The sequence below is a fragment of the Fomitopsis serialis genome (assembly GCF_022376445.1).
Source record: "Fomitopsis serialis strain Sig1Antser10 chromosome Unknown B0H18scaffold_123, whole genome shotgun sequence".
Lineage (NCBI taxonomy): Eukaryota > Fungi > Basidiomycota > Agaricomycetes > Polyporales > Fomitopsidaceae > Fomitopsis > Fomitopsis serialis.
This window is the reverse complement of record NW_025955083.1, coordinates 92749-116124: the sequence shown is the minus strand read 5'-3', so window position 1 is coordinate 116124 and position 23376 is coordinate 92749. Positions and strand designations below refer to the sequence as shown.

The following is a 23376-nucleotide window of genomic DNA, read 5'->3' as shown; positions in this document are numbered from 1 at the left end:
GACGGGTGGGCGACGGGCAGACGAGCGGACAGATGGGCAAGCAAGCAACCAGACGAGCGGACGAGGGGGCAGGCACGGCAACAGCGAGCGCTCTGGGCGAATGCCAGCTGTAGGTACGAATTGAGTAGGGTGGATGTAGTGGCTATGCGTGTAAATACATGCAAAACAATGTGAATTGAAGTACCCAGATTGTATGGCCGAGCTAGTATTTCCTTGCAATTCACAGCCATTGAACGTGGATTCACGCAAATTCGAGCGAGGGAATCAGGGGGGTCAAGTAAATGGGGTCTCCAGGAGATTTGTGCGAATTTGTGCAGATTTCCACAAATTCGTGTGGGGTAGGTTTCCTGATGTGGTGCCAGCTTCCGGATTTGCGTCAGGCCGCTTAGCAACCTCCTGGGTTGCTGGGTCAGTGGTGGTACGATACCTCGGCCTGGGCCTGATTTGCTTCCGGCTTCCAGAGGGCTCGGGGGCAGGCTCCGGCCGGTCGCTGGTGGGCTTGACACCAGGCTTTGCCGGCCGGGCCTTGCTCGGCGCCGGCTTTGAGGTCGTGTTGCCCGCTTCGTCAACAACTTCGCTTCCCGCTGTAACTGCGGCAGGCCCCTTCAGCTTGCCAGATTTACCTGCTGCGCCCGAGCTGTCATTTCCGGATGCCCGCCGAGTGGGCTCGGGCTTCGAAGGCGCAGTACGTGGTGCGATACCCTTCCCTTTGTCCTTCCGGGGCGGCGGTGCCTCATCGCCATCCGTTGAGTCGGGGACCACTTCCTTCTTCTTCCCCTTCACTCTGGGTGTAGGGGACGGGGCCGGCGGCGCCTCGTCCTCGTCGGTGCTATCGTCGCCCTTAAACAGATAGCTGTAGCTCTCCTGCTCATCACTCTCGACCGCGGACTCCTCATCGGAGGTGACGTCGGCCTTCGATTTGCGGCGACGTGGGCGGGACGGTCCGGGCGTGGCCTGCCGGGCCTGTTGCCTCGGTCGCTTCACGGGAGGTCTACGCTTCTGAACATCCGGCACTACGATCTCCATCTTGGAGTTCTTCCAGGCCTTGAACCGAAACACTGGGCCCTGCGGGTGTTCGTCCTGCCTCTCCCGCCAATGCCTCAAGATCGCGTCCAGGTCCCCGGTGCGCATCTTGCTCGGGTCACTTAGAACGCTGCCGGCGGGGAGGTATTCCGGATCAATGAAGGAGTCCGATGACTCGGAGAGTGATTGCCAGGGCACCTTAGCCGGTAAACGTTCGGTGAATTGAACTGTGGGTGAAGTGTCAGGCACGCTGATTGTCGCAAAGTCGGTGTGACGCACCATACGTCTTGCGGACGAACGTCCCCAACAATACGCGCTTGAACTTCGTCTTCTTGAAGCAATCGTGATCCGCTGGAGGCAACAACGGGTACCCGTCTCGTCCTCGTCCCAGTCCATGTCTTCAATCAGTGCTGCCGGGCCCCGGGCTTCTTCGACCCCGAATCCATTCGCATCTGGTGACGCTTCATTCAGCTGTCGGACACACTGCGGAATCTTCCCACATACCAAAGGCTTCCTCGACGTATGTCTTCCACAGATCATACATGATTCCCGTTTTCCACTCGGGCTGACTCCCGGTGAACTTCGGAACCCTCGGGGCGCCTTCCTCCAGAAACATCTCGTCGTTAAAGTCGAACCTGCCAATGCGTTCAGGACACCGAAGCAATGTATTACCAGTAATGCACATACTCCAACACACCGGTCTTCCCGTCAGCCATCGGTACCCCGCCGAGCAAAAACACCCTCATCCCGCATTTCCTCCACATGATCTTCATGAAATCGCGGATCATGTTGGCGCCGTGTTTTTCCAGCTGCTTGCGTTGAAGGTCGGCTGGCCACACCTGGGTATTCCAATCCTTTGCGACCTGCATGTAGTCGGCCTGGTCCTCCGGCGACAGATTGTCGCAGAGTTCCTTCAGGGCGGTTTGGTAGATGCCCGGAATGTCGTGCCGGGTCACTGGCTTCCCTTCCTTCTCCTCCTTCTCCTCCCCCTCCCCCTCCTCATCGTCTTCCTCCTCATCCGACCCGTCCTTGCCCCTCTCCCGACCAATTCTTGTCATGATCTCCCCGAGCTCATCCTCCCGGTCCCGGGCGGCCACCGTCCTCCACGTTATATCCCTGCCGAGCTTGAACATCTCCTTCTTGACCTGTTCCTTCGACCCTCGGCGGTTCGAGTACCATTTGCCGACACGCTACCGGACATCATTCCTCACTGACCCATCAAACTGTTGGACTACGTACCTTTCGTAACACGGCATCGAACTTGTATTGCTTCCGGGCCTCGAGCCGTTGAATGCTGTTGTCAACAAGCTCTTGGCGGCCCTCGGGATCATCGGAAGCCTCCTGCCAGGCCTTCAGATTGCTTTCGAGAATGACGAGGTCTGGTGCCTCCCAGGGAACCTTTCCCATGGCGAGCGTGGCTGACGGAGTGAGGATGCAGGGTGAGCAGGCTGTAATGTGTCGACGAATGTAGTCGTAACAAGGGGTGGGTATATTCGGCGCTACGGAGACAGTGATCCCGAAGGCCTGTTCGTGACAATCAGTCGACTGTGACCTTGCACGGATGTACCCGACCGCAACAACTGTGTTGGGCTAAGCATTACATGATGCACAATTTGTTCTGTACATTTCACCCTTTAGCCGCATCCGGCCGCCCTGATGGGAAGAATTCCGGCCGGCTCGTCACAAAAGGACGGAAAGACAATTGGTTTTGTCAAAAAAGTGTGACTCCGTTGCCCTCGCTCTCGAGGATCCCGTGCAATCCAGATTCTACATCACTCGGGCACCGGTCGAGGACTCCGGTTACCCCGTTTCAACGAGGTCCATCACCGGCCGCACCGACTAGGCGATCGCTGAATCTCAATCTCAGGGGTCAATCTGATGTTTCGGCCCAAATGCAACCCATAATTTTCTTCTAGCACCTCGTCTGCCCGGATGAAACCCATTGCACCCGACACGTGACCCGGCAGGCCGGCCGGACCGGTGTGATCGATACCTTGCCGGCCGCATCATTGTATATGCAAATGGGGAGCAACCGCCGGGCCCATTACGCGGCCGCTTCTCATGAGAACCATGAATTTCATCGGAAATAGCTGTCTGATTTGGGCGGCAACGATCGGTTTGCGACTCAGATCGGTTTCTCTGGGCCCGGCCCCACTGTCTTCGGTGCACGTGCGGCCGGCCCGCTCCAAAGTGGGGGTAGGTGACTATGGCAGGGAAGACGCAAACTGTGTGTTGACCGACGGCGAGACCACGCTGCACGTATTCCTTGTTCAACTGGCGGTGGGGTGATTGCGCCCCTCAAACGATGGGTCGACTGCGGCCAATAGCAACCTCGCCCGGAGTGGTTGAGCTCACACTCAAGAAACGAACTACAGCAAGGGGTGTGCGGTCACGACTTGTCGAGATACAGAACAGCGGGTTACAGACTCCACCGGCTACACCCCGTCGAACAGCTCGGTCAGCGACGAGACAGTTAAGCTGGACACCACCAACCGATGATGTTGCCAACACAACATTCTGTGATTTCAGTTCAGTTCGTCAGACTGCCCCACAGGTGCACAGAATTCCCAAGTGTTGTTGTGGACCGAGCCTTACCCACACCATCAGACCCAACCTGCGATGCTGAGAGAATGGATCCCCCTCCAGCACAACTACCTCCGATCCCTGTACGCCCACTACACACCCCCGCCGCTCAACGCGGAGGGCAGCTACATGTGCGCCGGGTGCAACAACGGTGGCGGTGTGTGGAAGTGCATGTCCTGCATCGGATATCCGATCTTCTGCCCGACGTGCTGTCTCGCCGAGCACCGGCGAACACCATTCCACCGGGTTGAGCAGTGGAATGTTGGGGGATACTGGGAACCTGCATGGCTCCGTCAGGTTGGAGTATCAATCAACCTCGGGCACCGAGGAGGGGAGTGCTCCCAGCCGGCGGCTGTCTTGGACGATGACGAGGACGGAGAAGCCAATAGGCCGGCCAATGCTGCCGGCGACGACGAAGCCGAGATACCTGCAGACCCTCTGCATCACGCCGACTCGCCACCACGGCCTCCACCAGCCATGATGACTATTGTTGACACGTCCGGGGTGCACTTCCTCCCGGTGACGCCGTGCGGATGTCCCTGGGCCGGTGACCACACGTCGCAGTTGCTTGATGCCGGGCTGTATCCGGCGAGTCAGCGGAAGGCTCGCACGTGCTTCACCTTTGCGGTCTTAGACGCGTTTCTTCTGGACAATTTGGAGTGCAAGACTACGGCTATGAACTTCTACCAGCGGATACGCCGGGCGACAAACCCGGCTTTTCCTCATGAGGTACCCGTGAGTCAGTTGCCGGAACGCCTGCTTGCCCAGATGATCACCATTGCACAGGATCGATATCTCGAGTTGCTCCGGGTAAGCCGGGAATGGGCGTTGCTGCAGGCGAAGAAACAGTTCGGGTACGGGCCACAGTGGCGGGGGGCTCCGGGAAACGGTGACCTCGCTCACTTTTGCCCGGCGTGTCCGCAGCCCGGAGTGAACATACCCGCGGACTGGGAGGTGGATGATAGGAAGTAAGTAGTTACCCTGTTCACCGGTATACGCCAGCTGAACTGTTTTGGAGGTACCTATATGCCCGAGGATATGTCATGGATGGGAACTTCCACGCCGAGCAAATGAAAATGCGCAAGCCCGAGAACGACGTACCGTTGATGCCGGGGAAAATGTTCATGGTTCATCCGGCCCATACGAGGAGCACCTGAAAGTAGCGAAGGACGTGAAGATGGTGAGGGTGGTTACATCGGCCATGAGAACGTCTGGCTAACACGCCCACAGCACTCAAGCTGCAACGACCACAAGGCGGTCTCCCAGGCCAACGCCGACCGGCATAAGCTGGCTGTCACCGGGATCGGCGCAACATCTTGTTTGAGGCACGGGTGCTTCCTTCCGCACTCGGTAGTGAACTATCAGAAGGGTGAACGTCAGATGAACATGGACTACTCCCTTTCCAACGCCCTGGGCTATCGGTCAAGGGGGATTGGGCACGTTTACCTCTCGTACGACATAATGTGCCAGTACCATGTCCATCTCGACGACCGGTTTGACCAGAATCCCCACCTGGAGATGCCCGGTGGCCTTGTGTTATACAAGTGCATCGGGCTCTTTCACATTCATGGTCATAAGGCCGAATGCGAACTCCGGCACTCTCTCACATTCACCGAGGGTGCCGGGCAAGCTGACGGCGAGATCATCGAAACCCAATGGTCGGGGATCAATCCCGTGTCGGGTAGTACACGCACAATGTCAACATCCCATCGGCAAGAAACACTCGACCGGCACATGAACAACTGGAATTGGAAGAAAATGATCACTATGGGTAGGCCTCTCACTGATCTTCGGAGAGAACACCGGGCTGACAATTGATAGTGGCATCGCTGAGAAGGAAAATCAAAGCGAACCGCCCACTGCTGGCGGAGATGAAGGCCGACCTGACCGCGAAGGAGGCCAGTGTCGATGCCGAAGTTCTGGGAGCGTGGAGGAGGGAACTGAGGATAGTACAACGGAAAAGGCTTCGGGATGTCAAGGTAATGGATAGATACCAAGCCAAGAAACAAATCAGTGGGTCCACTGGCCACCCAGGCTGATTTAGGTTCTGATATGATCACAGTGCCATCCCGGCTCGAGCTTCAAATAAAGCTGGCGGAAGAGGAGGGAGAGGGCGAGGATCCGTCGGGACAGCGGACTGGATCGCAGATGGCCTCAAGCTTGAGGAGCAACAGTAAGTGTTCCACACCCATTGTCCGGTGTGTTTCTGACGTAAGTCCAGACTCGGAATCCAGAAGGACGTGAAGAAAATGGGGGCCATCGTTACTCGGCCGCAGGAGCTGAAACTGGCGAAACGGAGGAAGACTCTTGAGATCCAAATCCGGCGTTTCCACAGGCGAGCGGCTGCCATTCACCGAAGGCATAACTGGGGCATCGCAGAGCAGGATGCAGTGGAAGACGATTCGGGGGATGAATGGGAGGAGGACCGCAACGACGACAGCCCATGGCGCCTCTTTTCAAGTCTACCACCAGCTCCGTACCCGTCAAAGGCGTCCGAGCATACCAAACTCGGCCTACCGTCCAATTTATCCCGGAATGCACTTGCTGCAAATGGGTTGCAACGATTGGCGGCACATGAGCTGACCCTGCGCCGTGGACAGGCAAATGATGCGTTGCAGCAGCTGAGGATTCTCATTGGCAAGAAATCATTCGAGTTCCAGACCACCATTCGGCACGGGAGGAGGGAAGGCCACACAAAGCGCACCCGATCCTTCACGAAGTTGGGGAAACTCGACCGAGCTGTGCAGCTTCAAGCTGCCATTTATCGCCGGGCCCGAGCCGCCATGCAAGTACTTGGCGTCTCGGGAGAAGAGCAGGCAAAGTACAAGCCACTTACAACGGATGATCTCAACACAGTGACTGCAATCGCCGAGCCTAATAAGCCGGGACAAAGGCATAAATCGTCCTCGTGGATATGGAATGTCGACGTCGGTGGCGACATGCGGAGCGATGACGAACTGGGAATCAGTAGGAAACATGCGCGTACAACATTGGAGTCTTTGCTGACATTGAGTACAGTTCACCGGGTACAGTGGTTCCACGCCCGGTCAAAGGTTGACAGATTGGAGGAGGAAGCTGCGATCTTGCGCCGGGAGCTTGACTCCGTGTGTCGATACTTTGCCAACGAAGCATCCCGGTGGCGGCAGCTGGCAACGAGAAACACGGAGGCCGAGTACCCCGGGTTCTCACAACACTGCCGGGCACAGGCTGCACTGTTTGATCGGCTGCATCAAGATGCGATGGTGGCATGGCGGGATTTGTACATTGAACCGAATGTTATGACATAGCTGTACCGACTGTCCATTGATACAGAAAATGTCTCTCCGGGAGAATACCATCATTCCGACGACATAGCTCCCAGGGTCCGAGCAATAGGCCCAAGCCATACATCGCGCACAGCTCCTCCGTGAACCCAACTCCGAGCCCGAGTGCATCCCCGAACTCTCGGCCCGAGCACTGTCCCGAACTCTCGGCCCGAGCACTGTCCCGAACTCTCGGCCCGAGCACTGTCCCAACCGCGCGGCCCGAGCACTGTCCCAACCGCGCGGCCCGAGTGCTGTCCCAACCTCTCGGCCCGAGCACTTTGGAAAACCTCGGCCCGTGCACTTTCTGAACCTCTTGGCCCGGCCTCGGTGCAGGGAGTGTCCGTTAGAATGCAGCACACCTCTATACATAACATTGGCATCCCAATAACCTGTCGGTCGTTGGATCTTAGAGGGACTGGCAGTGCGTTTAGAGGGACACACCGAATGCGTGATAAATGTGACCGGGCAAGGATTGTTATATTCCATGCCAGGTCTCGGGTAATTAGTGAAGGGCCTTTGGCATTCAAAACTCTAATGCAAAGCACGATAGCAGGAGAAAAGCGCCACTACAGTTATGACGAGGTGGTCAACCCTCTAACATTCCATCCCGTGCCTCAACAACATCAAAAAGCAACATGATTCTTTCCAGGCGATCATCGGTGTCGGGCACACACATGGATACTTGGCTTCTTTCGTATGTGACCGACAAAATAACCTGCCCGAACAGATATCGGGTGATTGAATATGTATTCGGCCGCCCGGCGACAATCTCGGCATGCCTAAGTAATAATGTTACCAGGGCGCTCTCCAATGAACCGTGGGAAGCACTCACGGGGTGGACAATGCAAATGCAAGGAGCTCCCATCTGAAAAACGGAAATGTTTCCGGAATGTATGACTGCCCATCTCGGTTAATGCACGAGATGGGATTGGTGGGAGCGACGGGAACACACCATATCCATATTGGAAGAGAAAACAAGTGTGAGCTGAATGTAGAAGGACGGTGTGATGGGGGTGATTAAGCACAAATACTGTCACACCACCTGAATTGCGAGAAGTCATGTCTCGGCAATGTGACACACGTGCCGAGCATCCCATACCAAAGAAGGCAACCCTCCCAGAGTCGAATCACGTGCTCTAGATTGGAGATCAGTTACCGATAAGACCTCCATCGCACTGTGTCCACATCAACTACCATTGCGATTACACAGCCCCCGCACTCTTCACCGAGAACCTCATAGTCAACATGAATGCAATCCTCACCAAAGTGTTGGAAGACATCAAAACCAATCTCATGATTCCCAAGACTCTCCAAACACTTGCCGAAGCGAAAGGGAATCCCGCCGCGCCCGGGGCACTTGACAACTTCGTTGTCGGCCTGGTGAGTGTGCCAGGTACTGCTTACGTAGACTCACAGCAAACGAACAACTTAGTCGGTTTCTGCCCTCATGATTGGCCTTCAGGAGCTCCTGAAGGCCGACGTCGCCGAAGCCTACGGTCTCACCGACGCCATGTCCGCCTACTGTGAGATTGTGGCCCCCCCGGGTGCCGAAGAGGTGGACATTGTTACGAATGTAATCAAGGGAACCACAATGGTTGGCGATGGTCAAAATTCAACGCCGGAATATCTCCCGAGAATGCCAGTCTCGGGCGGAGAGCACATAGGTAATGTTCGGGCCGATGCGCGCATCCCCGGTGATACTAAATCCGTGGCATGGGAAGGCGCGGTAAATCAAACCGTGAACGACCTACCCGCTGGAATTACTACCCCGGAAGCAATGCTGGAGGAATTGAGAGCAAACCAGGCTTGTATGGACGACATCATCAAAGACCAGCTCCAAGCATCCAAGGATCAGCTTCGGCGTGTCTCGCAGCATCTCGAGTTGGAGAAATTGCGGGTACGTCGAACGGATGACCTATCACCCTGCTAAACGGTCATGCTAATGCATGTCTTAGGACAAAGTCACTGTTCGCGCCGAGCAAATTAATCGCGTACACCTGCCCAGATTTCCGCTCCCGGCGAAACTCTGCCCGGATGAAATGCCGGCCAGTATGCCAAACAACATGATGAAATGGTTGCAGCAATTGGGGAAGGCGATGAAAACCATGGACATTTACATACAGGCAGAGCTGAACTTTTGGCATGCTGCCGCCCGGGCCAATGCGGCCGAGCTGGAAGCCTGGCAGCGCGGGGAGACTCCAACGGCCCCGGCAGCAGTGTCGTACTTCCGGGTGATTGATTCCGCATTCAAGTAATGTTCACCGTGGTATTGTATCAGACTCCAAAGTAGTGCACAATGAGATGTCGATGTTACTGAGATGTGCCTGTGTTTCCCCGGTCAAACCTACATAATGTCCCGGTGTGCGTTATGCGCATCAGAGCATATTGTGATCAACAAAGAACATGGATTGTTATGGACCCCGAAACGTACAGCTACGGAGTGCCAAATGTATAGCCATTTCCCTTCGCTAACCACTCTCCCCGCCTCCCGGTCCTCCTCATTCTCCAGTGCTGCGCCAACCGGCAGAAGGCACATTTGCCCAGCGATGTACATTCCGTCGCATAAAATACGCTACACACAACCGCTCCGCAGATGAAAGCGGAACCTCATGGGGGAGGCGAGTGCCCGAAAACGCTGTCACTGTACCACTGTGATAGGGAAGCCTGAGATGCAATGTCGGGAACCGGATGACCTGCTCGTGATCGCCCCCGATGGTCATCAAAATGTCATAGACATTCAGAGGAGTCATCTTGTCGCGATGAACCGGGCTTGCGCGGTTTGTCACCACCGAGAGCGCATTGAATGGGTTTTGCCACGTATCCACAACGCTGGCCCGGTCTGGATCGCTTCGCAAGGCTTCAACCGAGGCAATACCGGCGTCATATAAATCCGGGTGCATAATGTGCAGCACACCGGAGATGATGATATGCGGATAGATCATCTCGGCCAACCACGCCCGGCCGGCGACGGCAGTGTTCGGATCGGCGAGCAGTCGAGAGACACTTGGCACATCGTCCGCGCCCTGCTCGTTGTGAGAGAAATAATGTCGAAAACGTATTGGAATACGTACGTCGTGTCCGAGCTGGAACCATCCCGGTGAAAACGACACACATGCCGGGACGAGCTCGTCCCCCTCCTGCGGCTGCCGGAAGTTCGCGATATTTTCCCTCCAGCCCGCGCTAGCCTTCGGGCGGTTCCGGGCCAAGAGTGGGTTGAGGTCCATCGTCGCATCCCATATTACACCCTTGTATTTATGTATTGTTTTAGAGACAGTCGGCAAAAGCCCTCTGGATTCCGGCGTACCTCAAAGGGCTCTATGATCACGCCGGGAAGATGCCACAACAGCATCCGGCCCTTACTGTCTTCGATGGTGAGCGGGTCTGAGCAATCATCGTATTGCACCGTGGCCAATTCATCGTCGTCCGGGACGGCACATGGATGAGTTGTTGCATCCCACGGCAAAGTAACTGCTCATGAATGAGTAAATGACCATGGAAGCTGACAACTTATGGGCACGTACGTCGATTATTGAACGCCTTTGCAAGCATCTCAGCTGCACGCCGGGCCTGGCGGACGAGATACACATCGAGGAGTAGTCCGGGGAGTGGAGCACGCGGGGCGCGCGATTCCGGTGCCGAGAGGAAGCGAAGATACATTGCGTCCAAATACGACAAGTACTGGACGCGCACCTGCTCCGGTGTGATCATCGTATGAACAAGGCAGAGGCAGGGGAATGAGCAGTGTCGCAAGGGTTCAAGGCAACGCAGAGATATATCAGACAGACATCCCCGCACCAAACCGGCCTCGTGGGTACCTTCCGTTCGCCATGAGGCTACCTCATGCCCTGGATAAGATCACGAGTCGATGCCTCCACCCGAAGCATAGATCCATAGTGATCCATATTGATGTGAAATCACAATATGATGTCCCATCACCGAAATTAGCGTAGCCCCTTGGACAATGTATCACCCGAGTGGCCGATGTAATCTCGGGGCGCCGGTTTTGCTGACAGGCAAGGCCGGGCGCAGCATTGAGCAGTGAGGGGTGGGCTGGGACGCGCTCCGGCCGGAGCGTTGACACGCTCGGTAAAGGTGGCCGGGTGGAGCGTTGAGGAGTGAGGGGTGGGCTGGGACACGCTCCGGCCGGAGCGTTGACACGCTCGGTAAAGGTGGCCGGGTGGAGCGTTGAGGAGTGAGGGGTGGGCTGGGACACGCTCCGGCCGGAGCGTTGGAACGCTCAGGGAATAGAGGCCAGGTGAAGCGTTCAGGATGGGATTTGAGGAGGGGAGGGCCGGCCGCAACGTTGGCGACGAGGCCGAACCGGCCGGCATGCTCTCCGGCCGGTCCACTGGCAACGATCACGTCTGCAACGTGGACCCGGACCCCTCCGGCCGGCGCCGGCCGCCACGTTCGAGACGGGCGAATCTCACTCCGGCTTTAACGTTCCGAACGTTAAATCTTACTCAGTAGGCTCGTAGCTGAGGCGGCCAGTGTGTCGGATCCACATCCAGACGCGGATGATACAGGTATAGGAAATTCAACGAAGAGATTTGCGGAAAAGCAGAGATCAGAAGCATTGTGTCAAAGGGTGATCCGAACGAGATTGACTTGAGGGCCAGCAAACGCAGCTTCGGTAAGGTGAACAACGATCGAAGCGGCCTATCTGGGTATCCCTCCTCTAGCCTGGCATCGCCGTCGGTCTGACTCTCCGGCCCGCATTTGACATCCACGTCGTACAATTGTAGACTGTCCACGTTGGGCAGCCTCGAGAGTGTCTCCTCCAGGAGTGGTATATCGGACGCCTCCGCGTCCTCGGGGACGTCGAGACGCAGGCGGACCACGCTGAGTGTGACGTCGGATACCCACTGCGCCACACCCGTACCGACCGACGAAGATGAAATGAGGATGTCTCGAAAGCGTTCACAGCGCTCGGTGCCCCTCAGCTCGATCGCCTTGAAAAGGCGCCGCCGGGTCGAAGCGACCCATGCACGCTGTGTTAGGCTGAATGCCCGGAGGGCTGAGCGGTCAGACGACAGTTCGTCGACGATGGGGTCCCATAGTTCGGGTGGCAGCGCGATATGCAGTGTTTGTGGTTCCATCAGGCAGGATGTGTCGCCTCCTATGGGGTCAACTTGTCATCACATCGCAGAGACAATACTTCAAGGTGTTCTCACAAAGGGATCTGAGACTTGCAGGTACACTTCGTTCACAAGTACGACACGCTAACTGTTGCGTTCAACGACTGAGGTTGCCGTACGCAATGAGGCGGGCTTGCAGCCTGTACAGACTACAACACAAGTATAGAAGCTCAGTGGGCCGCTACCATCAACATAAGTCACTGCACTGACCTTAGAACACGCTGAGACAATACAGCACGAAGGTCGCAGTATGAATGATAGACCGATGAGTGTCTGATAAGACGCCGTACTGGATCGGCAGTGTATATGCCACATGACTGAGACAACGCCGCGACAAACTTGACGGGCAATACCCACGAGGAAGCTTGGCTTCAACATGAAGCGCACATATCCGTCTTACGAGCGTCGGTCGCTATATTGCGCTGCCATGAGCAGCATTGACTGACCTCGGAGCGTGCGGATTGCTATAAATCCAAGAATGAGAGGCACGAGAATGTGGGCATGAATAAGCGACACGAGTCAATGTTCCGCGCACACTACGATTCGAGCGATGATCTGAGAGAGCACACTGAGCCGTACGAGCCGAACTACTATGCTTTTGAAGTTGATCGTCGCTCTGGTGTACGAATTGCATTAGAACCCCAGCTACTCTGTAATGCGCGTACTGCCGTCACGTCAGACTCCACCGCTAATCGCCAAGACTATAGCTCACCGTGCAAATTATACCAATGAGCGAGGCGTAACGGAGAGCCAGCATGTCTTCACGGTGTCATCAGAATGACGACGCTTGGAGGGACCATGCCTCGCCACCACTTTGATTTTCAAGCCCATAAGCAGGCTTTTACGCAGTTGGCTCGCCAAAGGTCCGAAGGTATCGGGAGAAGCGGCTCCGCCGAGGAGAGTTAAGGAAAGGTCAAACGTAACCCGGAGAGCGGGTCGATTCTTCGCGAGGACAGCTAGAGAGCTATCGAGGGCCGACCAGTCGAAGAACTCCCAGCACATGGAGCCCGCAGGGCGGACGGGGAGCTCGACGCAGACGACGAGCTCGCGCATACACCCAACGTTGAGACGAGACAGGAACGTTTGAAGGGCAATGCACGGCTTGTCACCCGGAATGAAATAGCTGAAGAGGAATCCAAGAACAAGGGTGTTCAACCTCGTGTGCTTCGTCAAATCGCCCTCTCGCAGGACTAGACAAAGTGAATACAACGCTTTGAGCCGCGCCACAGTTACACTCACATGAGTCATTCCAAAACGTTAGGTGTAGATATTCGAGAGACTGCTCTGATGACATGATGACATCGAACATGCGAGGGTCGCCTCCAGCGCAGATACAGTCTACCTGTCGTAGACGAAGCTCGAATAGATACCGTGATAAACCACATAGGATGATCGCCGTGTTTTGAGCACCGGAAACTACAACGAGAGATTTGATGGTCGTAAGAGCAGGCATGCTTGCTGTGTCATTTGGCTTGACCTCTAGTACTGGGTGCTCCGGCTGTAGTGGTTGGTCAAATTCCATGTCCCCAAGTTCTAGTCTCGTAAGGCACGGGAAACATGTACAGAGCGTCCAGAAGTCTTCCCAAGATTTGAAAGACACCCAGGAAATGCTGAGGCTCGAAATCTTGGATGAAGAGAACAGAGAACCTATAGACCGCGAGGCAGCATTGATGTCCACCTGTTCGTCGCAGGAAGCCCAGGCGACGAGTTCGTTGTAGTTGCAAAAGGTCAAATGCAATGATACGATGTTCGGCAGGTGACGAAACGCCCATCGAGCAGCGTCGCGCCATTTAGGCCGGGCGTATCCATAAGAGCTGAAACTGACAGTCCGGACATAGTCTCGTATGTTGGTGCCTGCCGATACCGACGACTTCAGGATGGCAACGAAGGAGAGACAGTGATCGACCTTTGTAAGCTTGACGGCCTCGAAGAGACGACGGCGAGCCCATTTCTCCCACGCACGGCAAGTCAAGCTGCACGCCGAGAGAGAACGACGGTCGTAGCAGAGGTCCAGTATGTTCTGGCAAAGTTCCGGTGGGAAGACTGGCACCAACATGACGCTCTGCGGACGAAGAACCGCATATATGCGTGACATGCCTTGAGTTCTGGGAGAGGACAGCACATACAACGACTCACCGGTGCCAGAGTCCGACGTAAATCTCCTATACTTAACGATCCTCCGACGACTCGACCGTTTAGAGAGCACAAACTCCCAACACTCCGCGACACAAATCTAAGGCCACGAAGTCTGGTGGTGGGACTAGTATAGGATAGACAACTTGAACTACAGTTCCGTGCACGCGTGCACTACGATGCGGTAGTCGTTGAGAGACAAGGCGGCTTTGCGGAGTGGCGAGCAGTGCAGGTGGCAAGCAGACTGCAGTCGCAAGCGTGCGCGGCTTTAGACACCGGAGGCATGGGCCAGGATGAGGTCATCTCAAATTTGGCCCAAACGCATGCCTATATCGAGCCAATGGGACGTGATTTTGTATGGCCGGAAACCCGAACATAAATTCAAGATTTGTGTTTCAATATGGGCTTGTCTTATTATCAATGGCCCAAATGAAGCTTATGCGCCGGTCTGAAATTGGTCAACTGAATTGACTTTCCGCTTTAGGGCTATCAAAGATCCTGAATTTGGGGCAAAAACTTTCGGCCGTCCCGAGAGCGCATCGTATATGTATGCCGGCGACCTCAAACTACATCCCATTGGCTCGATGTAGGAATGAGTTTGAGGCGAATTTAGGGCGACCTCGATCTGGCCCGTGTCTCCGGTGAGATTCAGATCGGGGCGGAGGAGGTACTATGATATTATGCCAGTGTCTCCGCTACTTATGATATTTATGATACTACTTAGCAACGTCGAGGGCGAGGCTCAGGTAGACCGAGGTTCGTGGTCGAGGTAAACCGACAGAGGGTACTACAAGGGTACTACTAGTACGGATCGCTTGACGAGACATTGCAGCGAGTTCCATAACGCAAGGCCCCAGGGTCAAAAATCGCGCACAGGCAGGCTGCGAATTCCCTGACTTACCTGCACGAAATTGAAGGAAAATGAAACCGAGGCAAAATATGAATGTATTCCCCACATGCAGACTAAAGCTAGCACCGTCATTGTACCGTACACTACTGCAGTCTCCCTATCATATGGAATACAATGCACCCTGAGCACCAGCTTTATTCGAGGCTACACGAATATTGGCTGAGCTTATGTATGAAAACAGTGACTAGGCTGTGACGAAGAGCTCACAGCGAAGACATGCACCGGCCAAAGTTGCGTGTGGGCTGCGCATGGACGAGACGTGGACGAGATAGTTACATACTGAACAGCTCACACACCCTTCTTTTCATTCGCAATGCATAAATACATGACGTGACGGGCACGCAGGCGACCGGCCGAGTGGCCAGGAAAAGCAACGAGCGAACAAGTGAGCGTGCATGCGCGACGGCGAGTGAGAAAACTGGTAAATGAGGGGACGGTTGAGCAAGCGATCGAACGGGCGGGTGTTCGGGAGGCCGGTGGATGAGTCAGTGAGCGGACAAGTAGGCGGAAGGTTGATAGCGCTACGTCTGTGTGCTCTGAGGTGAGCGGATGTGTTCGTTCGTCGTGTTAGCTCGCGTGAGCAAGTACTGGCAACGAAGGCGAGCATCAGTCGGACAACTATGAGTGGCGTTTTCGTGAAAAATTACTTACTAGGTAGGTCGTACTCTTGTGTACTTAGTTATAGTGATGCGACTTACATTCGCGCGCGATGTGCGTCGCTGCTGGTCGCACTTTGCGTGTTCCACTGTACTCGTACACTGTGACGACTTACTCGTGCACATACCGACTTACTCGTGCACTGCGCCAACTTACTCGTGCGCTACACCGACTTACTCGTGCACTACACCAACTTACTCGTACGCTACGCCGACTTACTCGTGCACTACACCAACTTACTCGTACGCTACGCCGACTTACTCGTGCATTACACCGACTTACTTGTGCATTACACCGACTTACTCATGCAGTATACCGACTTACTCGTGCATTACACCGACTTACTCATGCACTATGTTGACTTACTTGTACACTACGCCGCCTTACTCGTACAGTATATACCCAGTTAACTCACTTTACCCGGCGTAGTCTGTACTCGGTAGCTGACTTACTCGTAGTGAGACTTACTCGTAGCAATCATACACTTACTGTAGCTGGCTTACTCGAGCCGCGGCGATCATACACTTAGCACTACTGACTTACTCCGAGTTGATACACTTACACCTTGCTGAATTACGCATTCATCGTACCTGATCGTACACTTACAGTCAGTTGACTTACTCGTTCAAGCTATCCGTGCAATCAGCTGGCTTGCTCGCAGTACATTCGTGGCCGGCGACTTGCCAGCGGCTGCATCATAGGGTGCGTCCGACAGGTGCTTGCCCACTGTTAATCCGATCTCTGATGGTGCCGCAGCTTTCACTGGCAGACAACGAACCCCAGCATCCTCCGAGTCCTTCAGGCTTGCCCTTCCGTTTTGCCGACCAGTATGGATCGCAACACCCGCGGAATCGATTCTTCTCGGGACCAGCAGCTCTTGAACGAGTTTCGTCTGCGGTATCATCAGTATGTGCGGAATGTTGAAGATATCACGGTGACCTCGTCCGACCCTACTGTCATTGCTCGTCTCGGAGATGACATTATGCAATTCAGCCAGCTTGTTGAACAGGTAAGCCTTCTTATACCTAACATACTGCAAGCTGACGATTACCTTGATCTTTCTCCAGAATGCCAGTGTATTCGATGCTTCGGAGCTTACGATCATGCGGGATAGTCTTGGACTCCTTCGTCATGATGTCCACCTCCTCCACAGTGACAGCCTCGATCAATCTCATCATGGCAGGCCTGTCATCCTCACCCAGGTCCATGGTGGTGGGCGTGGCCGACCAAGGCTTGTCATCGACCCGACGTGGCTCCGCTGGGCATATGGCCACAAGTCTATCGCGGATATAGCGCGTTTTTTAAACATACACCGATCTACTGTACGAGCTGCTCTCATTGAGTATGGCATCAGCGAGTGTCGGTCTGATCCATTTGCTGGACGCGAAGGTGAACCGAGCTACGACGATGGCAGGAGCAGTATGGAAGAGGTGGAGAACAACCCAGGCGATGGCACACATGATGGATATGCTTCCGAATCTTCGGATGAGCATAACCAGGACTCCGAGACCAGGTATGCAAGTCTTTGCCGAGAGATACAGAGGAATCATGACTTCTTTCAGGGTTTCCGAGGCAGACAATCTGGCTGCAGATACTAGCTCCCGGGTCACCTCCTATACCCGACCTCTCACCGACATCAGTGACGACGACCTTGACACCGCTGTCCGGGAGCTCCGGGTACATTACCGCCGCGCCGGGGCTACCATGATGGTTGGCTTTTTGCGGGGGACTCTGGGCATCCATGTCTCGAAAGCGCGGGTGAGGCAATCCCTGCTTCGAATCGACCCTGTGCGGCGCGTGTTCGATCGCATCCGCATTGAACGCCGCAAGTACCAGGTAGCTGGTCCGAACGCTCTCTGGCACCATGACGGCCAACATGGTATGTCTGTTTCGGTGTAGGTCGCAGTGATTGCCTTCTGACGTCCGCGGTGCAGGTCTTATTCGCTGGCGCATCGTCATACATGGATTCATTGATGGCTACTCAAGGCTTATTGTGGGTCTGCGCGCGAGCAACAACAACCGAGGCTCGACCGTTCTTGATGTCTTTCTCAACGCCTGCCGAGTTTTTGGAGTACCATCTCGTCTTCGTGGAGACCATGGCACGGAAAACATCGAGACAGCATGCTGGATGGACGATCATGTAGGGGCTGGAAGAGGCTCGTATATTTGGGGGCGGTGGGCCTATTCATGTGCCTCTACTATACACTGTACTGATTCTCGTCACTTGCATACAGGAGCATCCACAATGTTCGAATCGAGCGCCTATGGGTCGATGCCACAGCGCAAGTAACATCAAAATGGGCTGACTTCTTCACAGACCTCGAGCTCCGCCATGGGCTGAACATCAACAACATCGACCACATTCACCTCCTGCACTATCTCTTCCTACCCCTGATCAACACAGAACTGCTGTATTTTGTCTCAGGCTGGAACCACCACACTATTTCTGGTGTAAATCGTACACCTTCCGATATGTTCGGTTGGGACATGTATGTCCACGGTATCCGTGGTGGCCAACTTCCTCCACATCAGCAGCTGTTGACAGACGAAGAACTCGAGTATTATGGGGTCGACTTCGAGGGTCTCGGAGAGGATGCCCTATTGGGCTCTCGCGAGGCGAACAACCCAGAAGACGAAGGTGTCTCATCATTTCTAGGCCGCATACCACCTGCCGAGCGCCTTAACACCATCGCAGTTGAGACTGGCGACACGAATTGGCCAGAGGAGCTGATTCAGGGTTTGCAGGGCCTGAAGTATGCAGTGCAAGGCCGTGCAGACGACGAGTCCCTGACTGGATTATGGACAGCTTCTCTCGTACTCATGTGTACTTACTTTGGTGATGTTATGACGAATTGAAAACAACTACCATACAGAATGCAGGCTAAGAGGCCAATGGAAAGGCAAAACCATGCCACTACGAAGACGAGACAAGTACGATGCTAACATAGACTGGTGCACGCAAACACGCACCCTGTCCCTGTATCTCCCTCCTTCACACTCTCGCCCTCATCCGCGTCATGGCACACCCGACTTGCATCTCCTCTGTGATCTATCATGCCGTGTTCAAGTTCGCGGCACTCTACCTGCTGCCTAACTTCACCTTTGCTGGTCCTCCGACACGCGCCTTCGCTCTCACCGAAACATGCCGTGCACCCGGCAGCGCCCATTCTGTCTACCACTGCCCATTCTCCCTTTCCTCTGCGCACAGCCGAAATTCTGCATCTGCACGCCCGCCCGGTCTCGTCTTCTCCACGCGTGCCCTCTCGCACACCGCACCCGCTCTACTTCACTCGCTCTGAGCATGCGCACTTGGCCTTGTGCGGGACCCGCCGCGCCGGCGCCCGCCTGCCTCTCGTTCACCTCGCTAACGCATCCTGCACCGCCAAACCCGCCGACTGCCGCCTCTCCGACCTCACGCAGCGTCGCATGTTTCGCACTCTTGTCCAGCGCCCCGGCCCCCGAACCGCCCTCCTGTGTGCGTATAGCCACCCTGGCCCCGCGCTCGTCCGCCCCGCACTCACCTGCCCTGCGCGAGCCTACGCGCCGCCATGGATTCTACCATCTGCCTCCCGCGGGCCGGCCACGCATCTGGCATCGTTAATATCTCGTCCTTCGACGCCCGCGCAGTCTCCCTCGCCCTGTTCACCCTCGCCCTCACCTTCTCCTGCACCAACTCGAACGACCATCCACCCATCTGCCTCAGTTCCATCGCCCGCGCACGAGCACGTCTTGCGCGACCGCACGCGCCACGACGGTGTATCCGAGGCCGAGAATCTCCGCGAGCGAGCCCGCGCCGCATCAGGCGCTCAGCGCAAACATCGTGCCGCCTCCGCACGCAGCAGCCTTGCCCTTCCCGCCGCCCGCAGCGTAACGCGCATGCGAGGAGACCATCGCCAGACTAGACTTGCCGTTGTCGTGTGCAGCTGACGTCGCGGGCGCCGAACGGAGCATCAAGTCTGCGGTACCCTTGGACTTGCCTGGCCAGGTGATCAATTCGCAGCCGCAGGCGCATTCGGACGGCGCATCTACGGAGGTGACGGGGTCCGCCTGGTGGGAAGATGGCGTGGCCGCCGGCTGACTGCTCGAGGTGGAAGCAACAAGTGGCGCAGGGAGCACGGCCACGGCGAAATCCTTCAGAGACGACCGAACGAGTCCCGATGCCGCCGGGTTCAGACTCAGTTGTGGGGTTGAATGGTTGATGGACACGCTGACCGGCGGAAAGCCGAATGTGGGCGTCGCGTGTTGAGGCTGCGAGGATGCGACTGTTGGAAGGGGTGAAGGAGCCCTTGATCGCGTAGCCGAGGACGGCGGACAGAATCGCGAGACTGTCAATGAGTGTGAGCACCGGCGTCAGCTGGAAGAGTATTTTCCATGACGTGCATCGTGAAAGCATGCTTCGAAGCGATCCGTTGCGTGAAGCGGGGAGATTGCTGCACCTCTCCTGCAAACAGCGGGCGCAAGGCGCGAGCAAGCTGCTCGGGTGCGACGCGTTTACATTGACGACAGAGGACGAGCAACGAGACACTGGCACAACCTTGCACTGTGGGATGTTGAATGTATCCCATTGCTGCTCGGCGTCGAGGAGTACCGGGGTGAACGACGATGGCTGGTTGTCCCGAGCGAAGCTGATGGATGGAGACCGCACGCCGCTTGTTGGTAGTCGGGTACGGGTCGTATCGATCATCCGCTGAACGTAACACCAGTTATGAATGATAGAGCAAACTCTTAGGCGCAGCGCACTCTTCCGCTTGCTCGTCCTAATGGCACTTGGCGTTGGAGGTGGAGTATACCGCCGTGAGGATGCAGCGGGAGAGCCGACCGCAGACGATGGCTGTCTCACTCCAGTGTCAGTCCAAGGATCAGGGAGGCAACAAAGTGATGGAACATACGGCATCGACATCCATCGCTGGACTATCCAGCATGCTCATGTCCCCCCCCTCCCCATTCACACTCGCAGCGGGTGTAACGGACTTCGGGATAGCAATCGGATCCACGAACAAGGACGGCGCTGCTTCCTCTAGCTCACTGTCGCCGCTCGGCGTATCCGGCCTGCGAGGTTCCTCGGTGCCTGCCTCCTCGGGATACCTGCCCTGATCTGGCGGCGGACGCTGCACTCGGTGTGGCGAAGGTAGCTCGCAGAATGATGCAACGAGCCGCTGGAACTGCGCTTCCGATCGCATTTCGTCTTCTGGACGCGACTCAGAGGGGAGTGAACGTGGGCGCGGTGGCTTCAACTGGGAGACGGAGCTAGGGTCGGCGTATAGTCAACAGACGAGCAACGATGCTTCTGCTCACTCTTTGCGAGAACCACCGACTATGGGCACGCGCGAAGGTAGGCGACCCGGACTGGCTGCCAGCAACGGTGCCCGGTAGCTTCCTGCTCGGCGGCGGGGTACGTACTTTTGCTCCTGCCGCGCCGCCCACCCCGCCGCCCAGCTCTCCAACCCGAATCGCCATTCGACGATGGACTGTGCTGCGGGGTGTGCGGTGGCACCGGTCAGTAGCGCGAGGTCTGGATGGTGCGCGGCGCAGCTTGTGCTTGCGATCGAAGCTCAGCAAGGTGGGCAGTACACGAGGCGGACCATGCGGAGGACGACCTCCTCATAGGCCATGTCAGCGATGCCCGCGACGACGCTGCCGCCCTTCTTCCACCTGAACCGCGGCTTCGCGAAGTCCTTGTTCAGCTTCGCAATGATCTCTGCGCGCCTCTCGCTGATCCGCGCATCGCTCTTCTCCTTTGGCATCTTGAAGGCAGTCTCGTCGAACTCCATCCACAGCTTGGCAGCGTGTGCAGCAGCGACCTTGCGGATGGGCGTGCCGAGCTCGGGTTTGACGGCCACGATGCCGCCGGTCTCCTTGGCGTAGGTGCTTTCCCGTTGCACGCCATCAATACCCTTCGCCGCTACGATGAGATCCTTGAGTGAAGAACTCGTGTGCGCCTCCTTGGTGACCGTGACGCGAGGCGCGAAGAGGAACCCGTCGAGTGGCATGGGCTGCATCCCGAACTTCTTGGCGGACCAGTCACCAGGAAGATGCGGCCAGGCGCCGTTCGCGCTACCGAACCCAGAGCCAGCGAAGAGCGAGATATTGCTGTGCCGGCGGATCGAATGATACGTCGAGAGAATCGGCTGGTGGAAGTCCTCGCACGAGTGGTGGCCACCCGCACGGCCACCCGTCCACTGCAGGATGATAGGGAAGTCTGGGTTAGCCGCGGCGATGTTGACGACCTGGCGGATGCCGCCGACGGATCCAGGCTTGAACGAAATGCGCCGGGTGCCCACCGCCTCGAGGCCACCGTTGATCTTGGCTGCATTCTCCGTGCTGGGGATACCTGCGGCGGCGCAGAAGCCCTCGAGGGGCAGGCCCTCGCGGCACATTTCCTGCCACAGGGGGAACCGGAAGCCGAACTGGCGCGGGTTGATGTAGAGCGAGTTGAGAGTAATACCGACACCAGCGGGGATCTTGCCCTGGATCTCGGCGACCTTCGTGCGGAGGGCAGCAGCGTTGTAGTGACCACCCGCCAGCAAGCTCGACGTGATGCCCAGACGCCAGGGCGGCGCTGACGAAACCTGCCTTGGCGGTGGCATGCACCATACGAGCCACCAAGTTTGGCGGCTTGCCCAGGAGGCGGGAGAACGGCGTGTCGAAGTGAGTTTTGCCATCGCTGCAGAAAGGTCAGCAACGCACAATGAGCGAATGCTGTAGGGAACGTACCGCCCCTTCACGAGACTGGGCATGAACTTCTTGCTCCACCATTCCTCCCTCTTCACTACCTGCGCGTCGTGCAACTCAGCGGCGCTCCTCGACTTGTCTCCCGCGACGCTGACGCGGGCGCCGCGGCCATTGAGGTTACGCGCCGCTGAGGCCACGCGGACCGAAGTCAATAGCGTGTGCCGCGGTCTCGGGGAAGTTCGTAGCCTTCGCCCAGTACAGTGGAGAGGTGAAAATTTGGTCACCCAGGGAGTGCGGCAGGGACATCGTAAGCTCGCGGAGATCGTTACCTGGCACCGCACGATCAGTCCGAGGAGCCTTTACATCAAAGCATGCGATGCTCACCGGTCTTGGCATGATAGACCGCCGCACCCAGGTCCTCCTTCGCCCAATGTTCCTCGCCACCCAAATCCTCCTCGAGCAGCTTCTCTGCCATCCCTTGAGGTACTTGCTGTGGTAGGGCACACCGGCCACCAAGAAGCGCACAGAAAACGCAGGCTTCCGCTGCGAGAAGAACGGAATCTTGCTCTGGTCGAGGCCGTTCGGGTCGTGGACCTTCGGTTGCGCAGGTAGGTGGTGAGGCCGCGCAGGGCCCGCGACGATGAACACCTTCAGCGCGTTGCGGAGCGGCGCGCGCAGCTGCGAGTGCGCCGGGAGATGCCTGATTGTGCTCTGGACGCACTTCTCGAGATCCTTGAACGCGAGCCCTGCGACGAGCAACATGGCGCTCGGCACGCCCTCGCCGCCCTCGATTGCGCCCTCCACGATGCTCGGCTCGAGCGCGAGCACGAGGAACGCCTGCTGGCCTGGGCCAGCAAGTGGCCGAATAGCGAACTTAACACTACTTGGGAGCGGGGTCGCCGAGGCGGCTGCGAGGCAGGCGGGCGCTGCACGCGGAGGACCCAACCATTGCTGA

General features: G+C 56.6%; 6 protein-coding genes across 6 annotated transcripts; 3 read left to right on the top strand and 3 right to left on the bottom strand.

Moving 5' to 3' along the window:
* Positions 1 to 3642: 3642 nt before the first annotated feature.
* On the top strand, positions 3643 to 6893 carry B0H18DRAFT_1124455 (uncharacterized protein; the record flags this gene model as incomplete). Its single annotated transcript, XM_048034857.1, has 8 exons — positions 3643 to 4574; positions 4625 to 4703; positions 4754 to 4786; positions 4837 to 5377; positions 5428 to 5623; positions 5669 to 5779; positions 5828 to 6573; positions 6625 to 6893. 8 exons carry the CDS (start codon positions 3643 to 3645, stop codon positions 6891 to 6893), a joined length of 2907 nt encoding a protein of 968 aa, XP_047887563.1.
* Positions 6894 to 8156: 1263 nt separating this feature from the next.
* B0H18DRAFT_1124454 (uncharacterized protein) lies at positions 8157 to 9166 on the top strand (the record flags this gene model as incomplete). The annotated part of the gene is made up of 3 exons (XM_048034856.1): positions 8157 to 8291; positions 8344 to 8808; positions 8867 to 9166. 3 exons carry the CDS (start codon positions 8157 to 8159, stop codon positions 9164 to 9166), a joined length of 900 nt encoding a protein of 299 aa, XP_047887562.1.
* A 2208-nt stretch (positions 9167 to 11374) lies between these two features.
* Positions 11375 to 12010, bottom strand: B0H18DRAFT_1124452 (uncharacterized protein; the record flags this gene model as incomplete). Its single annotated transcript, XM_048034855.1, has 1 exon — positions 11375 to 12010. One exon carries the CDS (start codon positions 12008 to 12010, stop codon positions 11375 to 11377), a length of 636 nt encoding a protein of 211 aa, XP_047887561.1.
* A 524-nt stretch (positions 12011 to 12534) lies between these two features.
* On the bottom strand, positions 12535 to 13343 carry B0H18DRAFT_1215197 (uncharacterized protein; the record flags this gene model as incomplete). Its single annotated transcript, XM_048036623.1, has 3 exons — positions 12535 to 12713; positions 12762 to 13239; positions 13289 to 13343. 2 exons carry the CDS (start codon positions 13341 to 13343, stop codon positions 12770 to 12772), a joined length of 525 nt encoding a protein of 174 aa, XP_047887560.1. The 3' UTR covers positions 12535 to 12713; positions 12762 to 12769.
* A 1965-nt stretch (positions 13344 to 15308) lies between these two features.
* Positions 15309 to 18605, top strand: B0H18DRAFT_1087388 (uncharacterized protein; the record flags this gene model as incomplete). The annotated part of the gene is made up of 5 exons (XM_048032161.1): positions 15309 to 15329; positions 16621 to 16823; positions 16933 to 17262; positions 17390 to 17632; positions 17984 to 18605. 5 exons carry the CDS (start codon positions 15309 to 15311, stop codon positions 18603 to 18605), a joined length of 1419 nt encoding a protein of 472 aa, XP_047887559.1.
* An 898-nt stretch (positions 18606 to 19503) lies between these two features.
* B0H18DRAFT_1139683 (uncharacterized protein) lies at positions 19504 to 22727 on the bottom strand (the record flags this gene model as incomplete). Its single annotated transcript, XM_048035623.1, has 9 exons — positions 19504 to 19726; positions 19962 to 20103; positions 20245 to 20436; positions 20639 to 20996; positions 21150 to 21261; positions 21808 to 22318; positions 22341 to 22413; positions 22464 to 22518; positions 22625 to 22727. The coding sequence occupies 9 exons, from the start codon at positions 22725 to 22727 to the stop codon at positions 19548 to 19550; spliced, it is 1725 nt and encodes a 574-aa protein (XP_047887558.1). The 3' UTR covers positions 19504 to 19547.
* Positions 22728 to 23376: the final 649 nt, after the last annotated feature.